Source organism: Protopterus annectens, chromosome 6.part0 (assembly GCF_019279795.1).
Source record: "Protopterus annectens isolate FY-2018-M chromosome 6.part0, PAN1.0, whole genome shotgun sequence".
Lineage (NCBI taxonomy): Eukaryota > Metazoa > Chordata > Ceratodontiformes > Protopteridae > Protopterus > Protopterus annectens.
The window spans coordinates 1553301893-1553315841 of NC_056737.1; the positions used below are offsets into that span (position 1 = coordinate 1553301893).

A 13949-nucleotide genomic window follows, 5' to 3' on the forward strand; every position below is an offset into this window, starting at 1 on the left:
AGGCTGCTAGCCAGGCTAAGTCTCACCCTCCTAAAGCTCTGCCTCAGCCCACTACTGATAAACAAATCATGTCTTTAGCTGCAGAATTTAATTTCCTTAATCAGAGGGTCCCAGGCCCATCCTGAAAGAGGATCTCAGCCACCTTCTGACAAAAGGCCCAGGGTTGAGCATACTGACACCCTTTCTTCAGATGAAGCCTCTGGTAACTCTGATCACTCAGATATCCAGGAAGAGTCCTTCCAGGCCTTCGAGGATTCTGATGCGGAGGATTCTATCCCCTCTGCCTTCCCTCCTGAGGATATATCTTTTGGGGAAGTTCTTCACTCCATGAGGGAGCACTTTCAGTGGCAAGGCCAGGAATACTCCGACTCCAGGAAACGGCTTCTTACCTTCCTTAAGCTACCACAACACAGGCCTTTAGCTATCCCTCCAGTGCTTGATGTTCTGGATGATGTGTACTCAGATTCGAGTGCTTCTCCTGATTCTCTCCCTCCTGCTCCTGTCAAGCCGGACAGATACTACAGGGTTCCTGAAACTCATAAACATTTCTTTAAGGCCCATGGTGTTGATCTAGAAACCATTTCCCAGGGGCCCAAAGGGGTGACTGCATCCACGGCCAAGAATCCCTTGCCCTCAGACAGGGAAGCTAGGTCCCTGGAGAGGTGGGGCAAAAAGGTTTATACCTCAACCACACTGGCTATGAGAGCCCTCAATTGCCTTTTTCATATGTTTCAGTATCAAGATTTCTTGATGGAGGATGTGGTTCACAACATACAGCAGGTTAGCAACCATTTTCTTCAGTGTGGATATGATGCATTGGAAGCTTCATGTAGGGCAGCTATGACAGGGGCTGTCATACGTAGACATGCATGGTTAAAAGAACAGCCATTACCAGGTCATGTTAAAGCAAAGCTTCTAGATGCACCTCTGGAAAAACACAAGCTATTTGGTACTAATGCTCAGGATGTGTTGAAATCAATTGAGGAAAAGGCTAAATCAGTGCAAACAGTCAAGGATTTCCTCCGGGTTCAGCCTCCTAGGTTCAGCAGGAATTGGCCTTCTAAGAACTGGTCCTTTCCGGACACTGACAAATTTCAAAGGGGAAAAAACAGGCGTGCCCGAGGACGAGGGCAATACAGAGGCTCCTACAGGGGACGCCAATGGCAATCGACTAATCAGAGAGGTGGCGCGGGGACTTCCCCTGCCCCACAGGGACAATCACAATGACTTGCCTTTGACACCGCCGACCAAGGCTCAAAGAGAAGCACCTTTAGGCAGAAAATTATCCTTATTTTCAAAAAACTGGCACATTTTAACAAAGGACAAGTGGATTCTGGACATAATAGACCAAGGCTACAGGTTCCACTTCCATACGTTACCAACAAGACAAGGCATGCCAAACCTGCCACAAAATCAAAGGGCAGAGGCATTCGAACAAATTTCAAAGCTGAAACAAATCAAAGCAATAGAAAAGGTTCCTCCTCAGGAACAAGGCCAGAGATTTTACTCAAGACTGTTCCTTGTTCCAAGAAAAGAAAAGCAATGGAGACCTACACTGGACTTGTCCGCTCTAAACACTTTTCTCATTGTACCAAAATTCAAAATGCTGATGCTACAGCAACTCCTTCCCATGCTGGGCAAGGGGTCTTGGCTGGTTACTCTGGACCTCAAGGAGGCATACCTGCATGTCCCAATCAGACACAGTTGCAGAAGATACCTCAGATTTCTTGCAGGGTCAGAGCATTATCAATTCTCAGCATTGCCCTTTGGCTTATCTACTGCGCCCAGAGTATTCACGAAATGCCTGGCATCAGTAATTGCACATTGCAGACTCCAGGGGATACAAATATACCCTTACCTGGACGGCTGCCTTATACAAGCGGACAGCAAGCAAACCTTGACAGAAAACTTGAATTATGTCATTCACTTACTACAGGCCTTGGGATACACAGTCAACTTACAAAAATCAAGACTACTGCCATCCCAACAAATAACTTTTCTAGGAGCCAAACTAGACACAGAATCTCAAATGGCTTACCTCACAGAAGAGAAGCAAGAACAACTACCACATTACTTCAAAAGCCTAGCAAAGCTCACCCAGATGACTGCAAGGAAAATCCTGCAGGCCCTGGGTTTCATGGCATCTTGCATTCTACTGATTCCACTGGCAAGGCTACACATGAGAAAACTACAATGGTACCTAAAAAGTTTATGGTCTCAACACAGCCACAACTTAGAAGCAATTATCCCACTCATCCCATGTCTACAAAGGGAATTTTTGTGGTGGGCCCAAGCAAGCCAGTTAAACAAAGGTATGCCTTTCAACAAGCCTCAAACAAGCCAAACCGTTACAAAAGACGCCTCAGACCATGGATGGGGGGGGGGGGGCGCACATGGAGGGCAGATGTATTCAAGGGAAATGGACTCCCCAGGAAGTACATCTGCACATCAATCAAAAAGAGATGTTAGCAGTAATGCATGCAATCCAGGCCTTCGGAAAATATCTTCAACAAGGTCATCTACTAATAAAGACAGACAACACCACTGTTATGTGGTACATAAGCAAGCAGGGCGGTACTCATTCTTACCCCCTTTGCAGACTAACAATGACTCTTTGGGAAAAATCCCTGAAACTGAACATACAGCTACAATCCCAGTTTGTTCCAGGCAGGGACAATGTTCCAGCGGACAGTCTAAGCAGAAACATCCTGGATCCACACGAATGGATGTTGCATCCAGACATTTTTGCACAAATAACTTCTGCATGGGGAAGCGGACGTGAACCTCTTTGCCTCCCACCTCAATCATCATCTGAAAAAGTTCTGCACGAGGTCACATCATCCACAAGCCTGGAAAATAGATGCTCTCTCATTCAGCTGGAACTCTCTAACAATCTATGCATTCCCACCTCTACCATTGATGACCAAGGTGTTACTGAAGATCAAAGCAGAGCAACCGAAGGGCATCTTAATAGCTCCAGATTGGCCAAGACAGCACTGGTATCCACTACTAAGGAGCATAACTTGCACCAAACCGTGGACCCTGCCTCTATGGTCTCCACTCTTGACTCAGCACAATTACCGGACGGTTCATCCAAACCTGCAAACTCTGCGGCTGACAGCTTGTAGGGTCCCATGATTTCTCCACATATCTCTTTCTCCAAGGAAGTTCAACAGATATTATTAGAAGCACGCAGACCTTCCACCAGAAAAGCTTATTCAGCCAAATGGAAGAGATTCAGCATCTGGAATACCAACAAGGGACAGGATGCATCAGTAATGAACATTCCACAGATATTGGAATACTTGGCAGACATGCTGCATAATGGACTTTCCTATTCTTCCATAAAAATACACGCTTCAGCAATCTCAGCAAGATACAACACCGATCCTCCTGTGTTCTCACATCCTTTGCTAAGACAATTTCTAAGAGGGGTAAAGAATATCAAAGCTCCCAGAAAACCACCAGTGCCTGCATGGGACCTCAATTTTGTGTTGGAAAAATTAACTCTTCCTCCCTTTGAGCCAGCAGCATCTGCAGAATTGCAATTTCTTTCCTGGAAAACAGTTTTCCTGTTGGCAATATCTTCAGCAAGGAGAGTTTCGGAGATACAGGCCCTCATGGCAGTACCTCCATTCCTCATTTTTCATCAGGACAGGGTTTCTTTAAGAACCAATCCTTCTTTTATGCCAAAGGTGATATCCAGGGTGGCTCTAAATCAAGAAATTTACCTGCCTACTTTCTTCCCCAATCCTCAAAATAAAGGGGAAAAGCTGCTGCACACTTTGGACATTCACAGACAACTGCGCTACTACTTCGACAGAACAAAGGCCAACAGAAAGTCTGACCAACTATTTGTAGCTTACGCTCCTGGAGTACAAGGAAAAGCAATTTCCAAACAAACAATTTCAAAATGGATTGGACATTGCATCAGATTTTGTTATTTCTACCATGGAAAGGGTGTGCCAGACAATGTCAGACCACACTCCACCAGAGCTACAGCCACCTCCACAGCCTTCCTAAGAGGGGTGGCTACAAAGGACATTCTAGAAGCTGCTACATGGAGCTCCATGCATACATTTTCCAAGCACTACAACCACCCCTTATATTCCAGATCCCGAGCAGGCTTTGCTACGGCAGTCCTGCAGGGCATTTTAGCTACACCATCCTTATCTTAGAGCCTACCACCCCCAGCTTGGCTATGGTATTCAACCCATATGTAAGGACTGCAGTTGCATTCTTGAAGGACATAGTACAGTTTTGTACCTACCATAAATGTAGATGTCCGATAGATATGCAACTGCAGTCAGGTTTTCCCTTCCTCCTTCTCCTCTGTGCATTGGGTCCACTTTCCTCATTTTATACTTAGCTGGGGATATCTGTTATGGTGTATCTGTTTATTGCTATTGTGTATGTCTGGAATTTTTTATCCAGTTCTATTTTTAGCCTTCCTTGGAGGGCACCTGGCATCTGGGGCAAGAAACACTGAGGAAGATGGCGTCAGCTGATACTTTTATACCCCAGCCGCTCTGACGTCGGGGAGGAGGCGACATCAGCCGACGTCGGACCTAGACTTTGGAATCCAGCCGACCAAGGGCTGCCTGAGGCAGGACAACCCATATGTAAGGACTGCAGTTGCATATCTATCGGACATCTACATTTATGGTAGGTACAAAACTGTACTTTATGTAGATGGATGACCAGACAAAAAGAAGTAAGCTACTGGTCACAGATAATGTAGGCTCAGAGAATTAAAAGGTGGGAAGAGACTCAACAGCAATATAATTTGAGGAAACAGTTAAAGTGAAATTATGCAGGGGTGGTTAGTATGTGCAGCAGAAATGGACAAGAGGTAAGAGAAGGAAATGAGATGCCAAGGTTGGTGCAAGAAATAGAATGTAGAAGGATGAAAATGAATGTCACTAGATAATTGCTAAAAACTGGAAAAAGGTGAGTAAGAGATGGAGATAAACAATGGAGTAAGAAACAGAAAATATAGTGGAAAACCACACTAGGAATGCAGATCAGAGAAGAATGACAAGATATTATTTCCCTACCAAAATATGTTGGTAAAGCTAGAAAATGTAAAATGTTTACTTGGAAATGTTTCCACAAATATTATTGTACACTGGACAGGTTAGTAAGAATGTTTCTTAGGACGGGGAGAGGGAATTGTTAAAGGTGTAAGGAGGAAAAGGAAATGCAGACAAAGATGAGACTGAGTTATCTCTCAAGCTGTGGCTGCTAAGATGTGATATGAGGATAAAATTGAAAAGTAAAGTAATAATTGGGAAGTTATTGACTGTGGGGAAGAAGGCAGTTACAAAGAACTGGAAGAAGAGCCCAAAGGTGGAGGAGGTGGTTGACATGCTGGAGGACCAGGAAAAGATGAAGTGACCAGAGATGGAAGACAGGGGAATTAAGTGGCATAAGTTGATTTGAGGCCATGGAAAGAGAAAGTGGGTATAAACAAGTAGACATTTGGTTAGTATATCGAAGGTGGAAATTGGTAAGGAAGCTGACTGGATGCATATAAAATGAAGAAAGATGAGAAGATGTTTAAAATCTGCAGAGGAATTGGGTGGGGGATTTTTTTTTTTACATAATTCATATTGGAGTTACGTTTTTGAAGAAAAATGAGAACACATACTAGAGAGAGGGTGCTTGGTAGGGAACACTATATCTGGCCAATTATGATTGATTCAGTTATTTTTTTGCATAAACATTTATATTGAGATGTAAAATTGTAACACTTTCTTGGTTGAAAATGAAAATTGTTTGGATATTTTTAAAAGGAAATTCTTATGTGTTAGTGGTGGTGTTGGAACTGAATAAAGTGTTTTAAAAAGCAAAAAATAAATAAATAAATAACCCACTAAGCATGTTTTTAAGTAGGCTGCAAACTTAAGGTAGTGAGTATGAGAGAGACAATGTCCTGCTTCAATAGTAATAAATTTAAATATGTAAAAAGAAAGTTAAGTTGGTCAGTCCCACATTAGGTAGGGAGTAGACAGTTATTCAAAGCCATGGCATGAAATGGAATCTTAATCAGCTGGTAATAACATGTTGAACTTGCTGTAAAGTCAGACACACAATTATAATATTTAATAGTAATTAAATGAACACAGTGATAGAGAGACACAAGCAGAAGCAATGCTGCTCCATTCCACTCCATTTTCTCATTCTTTTTATTAGTTTGTAGCTGAGACCAGTGCAGTGGGCTAATAAACAGAATAAACCGAACTCACATCATACTGTTAGATACAAATGTTTTATAATTTAAGTACTTCCACTTATTCATTGGTTTTACACTGTAAGCTGTTTTACATAAGAGCTTTTCTTTGCTTTTACAGTGGCTCCAACTGAATTGTGTGCATTTATATGTTCACCTAGAGAAAGTGTAGCTGATATCTTGCTTTTACCTGTCTTCTGATCCCAGCAACTTTCAGAAAAATATCTAATAGATGATGAGTAAGTGATTAATTACAAGGCAGAGACTAACACAGCACATGCTTGGAGCTAACTGAATCAGTATTTGCTGGTTTAAAGATCTGCAGCTGCATAGTAGAAATGGGTATATATAATGTTAATACTGAAAATGAAAAAGATAAAAATAAAAAAATGAATAGGCATATGCCCACTTCTGCCAATGAGTATTATGGCTGTTTCCTTCACGTGGGTATCAAAGTAGTAGTGTAAAAAGCTGGGTGCTTTGCAGTTCACAAAGAAAGATTTTGAATAGATCTGCAGGGGGAAAGGAGTGTTGTTAAAGTGATACTGCTGGAACACACTAGGACCAATCCTCTGATTACTATGTAGGTGACATAGTGCAGATGGAGAAAAAGTGCTACCATTTGTTTTTAGTACTAAGGTCTGTATCAGAATGGTTCAACAGGGTAGTGTTGAGAGGATGAAACGAGACTTTGTAAACTGCTGTTATGATCTGATGTGGGGTGGCTTAGATCCATTTCAAAGAAACATGAATTAATGTTCCTTGGAAGGAGACCCCCCCCCAATTGCAAAAGAATCTTTGAAGGAAAAAAAAGACGTGTTGAATTTCTGTCCAAAGCCATTGCCCAGAGACATTTTTAGTATTTATTTCAGATGACTTGCATGTTGACAGCCATTATATGAAAGTAGGAAGAGATGTGAGGGAAATGGAATGCATAGGTAAAAACATTTTCCATAGTAAAGAGTTTTTTTTTTCAACAGATGATTGGTAAGACTCCATCTTAAGTACTTCATGCACTCCTGGTGGATGCTGTCTCTAAAGGCTTAAATGTGACAGAAGTTTTAAAAAGAGGGCCATTATAAGATGGTGTAAGATCTGTGCCAATATAAGATGGTGTAAGATCTGTGCCAGAAGAAAGATTAATGGACTTAACTTGTATATCCTTAAAGAAACACAGTAGAAGGGAGACATGAGAGTGACTTTCAGATAAATTAAGAGAGTTGTTAAAAGTCACGTGACGGCCATCTTTCAGAAACTGGAGATGAACAGAGGACTATGATTTGAAAACACAAGTAAGTTGATTTGTAGTGACTGGATTATTTTTTCACTGGGATGGTGGAAGGTGGTGGAGTCACCAGTAGTGGGAGAATTCAGAGTGACATAATGCTGTGTTTTAATATTAAGTTGAATACAAATAGGTTAAGAATGGCATCTATTCCATGTAATGGGCTAACAGTGTAATCGCTGAAAACAGGCTTTATCTGACATCTGGTCCTTGTTTGTAACAACTAGCATATACAGCCCTGTCTTCTGCATTATTCATTGTGCAGAGATGTACGTGCAATACTTGTCTACATTTTCCCCTTTAGCCTGTTATTAACATAACCCCTTTATTTTGATTCAGATTTTAAGGGCCTGTCTTTTGACTTTCAACAGGGCAGTTTGGCCGTGCACTATAAACCCTTTCTTCTAGGGGTGCAAAGAAGGGTACTCATTTTCTAATGGCTAGCTTAGTGTATGAGTGGTACATTTTGCTTCTTTGTGTAACTGTAGCAGTTAAATGCAGTTATAGGGTATACATAGATGTATTCCGCATGTATAATCTTATCAACTTTCTTATTTACTTTAGTTCGACAGCAAGTACTCGATAAAAAAGATCATGAAATACAGATTGAAAATGAGAAATTGAAGCTCGTTGTCCACCCTTACAAGATTTCAGAATCAGACAAGGAAAACAGCATTGCCTCTGATATACAGAAAAATGCACAGAAGCACCTGGAAGAAGGTATTCTAAAATTGAGTAAGCCAAATTCCAAATATTCAGTACAAAAGGTATGCTTCTATTTTTATTTATTTATTTTTTATTACAGTCTTTTCATACTAAACTGCAAATCATTATACTGGCAAGCTAAAACAGTGCTTGTGTTTTAGTAAGAACAGAAGTATGCATCCTCATGTACTCTCAAACATAGGGGAGTTTCCACACCCAATTTTGTAGCCTCCACCATTTTTATTATTATTTTTTTTTTTTTGCTTTCTTTCCGCCAAATGTGGAGAAAGTCACCCTGTTTCAGAATTAGCACTTTTATTTAAATACTTCTGTTGTTAAAAATGAACAAGAATACTATAGTTTACAATTCAAGTCCATTTGTGTGCTTTGTATAAACAGCATAACAAACAAAAATTTTAACAAAAAAAGTACAATGACTAAAAGACCTAAAACAAGGGCAGCATATCATCAACCCACACCATCAAACCTATTTCATTAAGGTATGAAATAATGCTTGCCTGAAATTGGTGAATGAAGAGCATTCTTGAAGCCACTAAGGCAGCAAGTTTCACAAGTAAAGGGCTTTATAGTAAAAAGCACAAAAACCTGAAGCTTCAAGGTTGACCTATGTTGTTCAGACAAAGTAGTAGTGACTTTTGTGAAAGTGACAGCATGTTTACTTAATTTTCCTGTTTCAGCATCCTGGTGTTACTGTTGATAGAAACACAGGTCAAGATTATTGGCGTTAGTAGGAGGTATTATGTGATAAATAGAACACTCACTAAAAAAGCCTGAGCAGTAGAACATGCTATTGTACAAGAAAGGTAAATTACTTGGTTTATTTCCCTTGTATTGTTTTTATATTATGTTTTGTTTGATTGCAGTGTTAAAGTATTAAATGTTTTTGTTAGAAGAGAAAATCTGTTGGTGAGTCATAGGATTTAGAAAATGCTCAACCTATGAGGAGCAAGGGACTGGTCTTTGTATTTAAAGGGAAAATAAAACATTCCCAGGTTTTCAAGAGAAAACTCACTGAAAAGCCCCTAACATAAAATAGATTACTGTATGAGAAAAAAAAAAGTTTCTATCCACCTACCCTTTTCCTGTTGTGTTCTTAAATTCACTATTTCTCAAACTGTCCTTTTCAGCTAATCATTTACATTTACATTGTATTCCATAGACCTAGAATATTGAATAGTTACAGTTAACTGTATGTATAAACAATTATCTTCAGACTTAATCTTACTGAAAATTGACCCCCCCCATTATTACAACTAAGCTGATTATACATAGTTTGTCCTCAACCCTCACTGTTTTGTACTGCTTTTGCATCTGTAGGTTGTTGATTCTAGCTGTTAATTTCTGCAAATGATTGTGCCCCCCACCCAAGAAAAACAGTACCTATAACCATGGAGCCCCAGCCTATTAGCGTTAGATTTTCTGAGGCAGTGTGGCAGCTGTCTCATGTTTGCTGACAGCCAATGTCTAACAAATACTGGTTCCACCTGCAAGAGATGCATCTGTTTATCTAAGTTGGAGGCTGATCTCTCCATCCCATCATCTGTCAGAAAAAAAGCACCACAACGCACTACATTACTACAACATAAAAATATTATTCTTACGCATGATGAGGTTGTAAGAAAATTCTTTGTCTATGCCTGCTGTGGGTGTTAGACATCCTATTAGGTTTCTTCAGCCAAGTAGCACAAATAATGACACCACACCCATATCAAGACCCACGCATGTTGTTACTGGGAGTTACCTGCACATTCAGCCACCTTATGTAAAATGTCTTGGTCATTGCTGATTCCATTGTAAGACATACAGACACAACATTTACCAGACTGGCAAAGGATAGGACGACTGCTATCTGCTTGCCTCCTTGGTGCAAAGAATAAAGATTTTACTAGGGCTATTATGTCTTTGCCACACCTGACAGTTATGACTTTATAGTTGCCTATGTATGGGTGAATGATCTTAGGTGTTTCACACTGGGGGAGATGCAGATAGACGCTGAACTCTCTGCTCATGTCTTCAAAGATGACAAGTCCTTTGCACTGAGCAGCATTCTACCATTGCAAAGAATGATGCCTGAATTGAAATATGCAATAACCAGCTTCAATGATTGGCTAGTAAAGTGGTGTAATTGTAGGGAGATCCAGTGCCTGTTCTGCATGGGATGAAATGTTAACTGGACTGAATTGCTTTGCAAGGAATGGCCTGCATCTTTCACTAAAACTTTTGCTGCCCCCATAGTTCCATTTTAAGCAGAGTTTAATGGACATCCCAACACAGCAAACACTAGGTTGGATAATATCAAGGTAGCACTGCTGAATACCAGAAGGCTAAACAATAAAATCTCAGAACTTGAGACCTTTCTTTACATTTTAGACATCAGCATTTTTGTATTTACAAAAATTTGGTTCCATTGTACTGATAGCACTCCCTGTATTCCAAGGTATAATTCCTATCATGCATTCAGATCTACTGGCAACTGTGGGGAAGTATTTGAATTTATCTGTAATTCCATTGTCTCTCACCAGATTTCATAATATACAAATCAGGAGCTGCTTGAAGATCTGTTTATATTCAATAAAACTAATTGTCACATTATAGCCAAATATAAATTCTTCTTGAGAGCATGCACAGTATCTTAACCTTCAGGAAAAGCTAACAGTCAAACACAAATACCTTTCTTACGTGTGACTTCAGTTATCAATACATAAACTAGTAAACATTTATTGCCTACCACAAATGTGCCCAGAAATTTCTGGACTTTACAAATACATATAGAGTTGACCAAATTAACTTCTCTGGTGGGTAGCAGGGCAATCTCCTTGATCTTGATCTTGTCCTCACAAACATTTTTCAAGTTGTTACCACCTCACTTGTTCCCCCTCCTTAGTCATATCTGACCATCACACTGTAATTGTCTCTAAGAAAAACTGTTTTGTAGCTCCTAATAACTCTTCTGCATTCAGGGATTATTCCACAGTCATTTTACTATGTACTGATCTTAATGATAATCACAAGTGGTATAGCTTCTCTGCAAACCTTGTAAATGAGACTGCTGCTTACTCCTCTGAATTTTACTCCTTTTTTAGATGGATGCATTGAGGCATCCATTCCAATCTGGAGTTAAGTATTAGTTTAAAGATCATGTGCATACTGACAAGACTGAATGCATCATCTGCATTCAATTTTCACCATTCCGAGAAGTTCAGTGCCATGGCAGACACAGTAATTTGCTTGGAGGTGCAGCTCTGATGGGCATTCCTTTGTAACACACAGTTGGGGTTGAAGCTGAGACAGGAAAGCTTCTGCTCCCTGAGAACTTGAATTAAGTCATGAATTTAATGATGTTCTTAGTGTTTCACTGTTGCAGTCATTACATTTGGGTAATCTGCTGGCAGGTTGCCCTCAGTCGGCCTGATTAACAAAGTCTTGGGTCCTGTGTCGGTTGTAGTCCCTTCTTCCATGATATCAGGTCATCAGGGGTATAAAACATGCAGCCGACACCATTACATCAGTCTTTCTTAACATGCGGTGCCCAAAGCAGAAGCAGTTCGCAAGTGCTGGTCGGCCGACTCCTGAAATTTTCATTTTCGAGTTTCAAAACAGAAGTCTTCAACTATAAAGCTAAGTACCCCATTGGGGAAACTTTTTCTTGCTCCTTCTGATGTCAGTAAACATTAATAATTGCATTACTTGTGGAAAGCAAATACCTCATAAGGATTTTCATTTGTACTCTATTCCTTGCCTAGGCCCTGACCTACTTGCTTTCGGTTTTGTGCTAAATTTAATCAGCGCACTATTAAACGGTGGTATATTTTTGCTTCAAAATATTTTGGCTCATGCTTTAATTATCCAGAAATGTTGTCGGTTAGTAATCCAACTACCGGACTTCCTAAAAAACGCAAAGAAAAAGACAGAGACAGACTGTCGAGGTCCAAAACTGACGACAACACTTCTCCTAAGCCAGTCGCTGGTTCACTGATACTCAATGAGGCGCTTTCGTAGCCCCTGATACCCGTTACTTTTGTTTCACAGACCTCTACTGAGACCCATTCTGAGTCCAGTATGCTGCAAGAGACTTCAATTATGGAACCCACGGTTGTCTCTACCTTAGATGGGTCTGGAGCCACTGTGCAGGCACCGGCTTCTGAGGGTGTTTTCAGGCCTACAGATTTATATATTAGACCGATGCCTTCTTCAAAACTAAGGCCAAAATCTAAATCTATTTCAAAAAAACCAACACCTGGACCGCATGTGCAGACCCCTATGCCTAAAAAACAAATGATCAAAGTGGCGGAAGATTTAATTACTCTGATCAGGGGTAGTCACCCCACCCCCCACTTCTAAGAGGCCTAGGCAAGATATTGATTATGAGTCTTCTGAACAGGATTCTTTTTCTTCTGACTCTTCTAATGAACAGGATGTGTCTATACCTACTTATGAGAACTCTGATGCAGAAGATTCCATTCCTTCTGCTTCTCCCCCTGGGGAAACTTTACATGCCTTAAGAGAACACTTCCACTGGGAAAGTCAGGATTTTTCTGAATTTAAAAAGAGACTTAGGAATTTTCTTCTTCTTCCTCAGCATAGGCCTTTGGCTATACCTCCTGTTCTAGACATAGTTGATGTTTTTTCAGAATCTAGTATGGCTCCTGATTCCCTGCCTTCGGCTCCTTGTAAGCCAGACAGATACTACAGGCTTCCTGACTCCCACAAATTCCTTTTCAAAACATTAAGGCCTCTACTGCTAAAAATCCTACCCCTTCTGATAGAGATTCCAGGGCACTGGATAGATGGGGTAAGAAGGTTTATACTTCTGGAACCTTAGCAATCAGGGCTTTAAACTGTCAATTCCATATACTTAAATATCAACAGCATGTCATGGAACTGCTTAAACAGAAAATTATGTTAATTTCTGACTGTGTGGTCAATAAAGATTTACAGGATTTATTGCATTCAGCTGAACAAGTTGGAAAACATACTTTGCAATGTGGTTTTGATTCTTTGGAGGCCTCTTGCAGGGCTGCTGTAACTGGCTCTGTGCTTAGAAGGCACGCTTGGCTCAAAGAGCAAACTCTGCCTGATCATGTTAAAGCAAAATTGTTGGATGCTCCTTTACAACAGGACCGTCTCTTTGGTAATAAGGCTGAAGAAGTCTTAAAAAAAAAAAAGATGCAAGATAAAGCTAAATCTATGCAAACTGTGAAAGATTTCCTACAAGTGCAACCTCCAAGATTTAGTAGGCACTGGCCTACTAAGAACTGGTCCTTTCCAGTCCCTACAAGAGCCACTCAAGTCAAACACAGTTTTCCAAAGGCTCCAGGTTTCAGTCACAAAGGACTTCTAGAACAAAACAATGGGGTGCCTCCTCCTCCTCCTCCAAAACTGGAAGCAACAAGGCACCTCCCTATGGTAAACAGTCTCAATGACTTCCTTTTACACTAACCAAGCACTTTCCTTTTGGCCGCTCCTTTGGGAGGAAAACTGGCACTTCATGCAAGAAACTGGTAACTTATAACCCAGGACAAATGGGTTTTAAACATAGTATCCCACGGATACAGATTTCATTTCCACATGTTGCCAATCCCAAATGGATGGCCAGACCTGCCCCCAAATCAGTGGGCGGAGGCCCAGAAACAAGTTTTGTCCCTCATGAATATGTGGCTATTCAACCAGTACCAGAAGAGGAAAAGGGGCAAGGTTTCTATTCAA

At 40.7% G+C, this 13949-nt stretch overlaps 1 protein-coding gene across 1 annotated transcript in view; it reads left to right on the top strand.

Annotated features, from left to right (window-relative positions):
- DTX3L (deltex E3 ubiquitin ligase 3L) overlaps positions 1–13949 on the top strand; it is a 727283-nt gene that overhangs the window by 250436 nt on the left and 462898 nt on the right. Inside the window, exon 2 of the mRNA XM_044075006.1 lies at positions 8082–8284. Coding sequence (XP_043930941.1) covers positions 8082–8284 — 203 coding nt within the window. The remainder of the gene's footprint in view (positions 1–8081; positions 8285–13949) is intronic.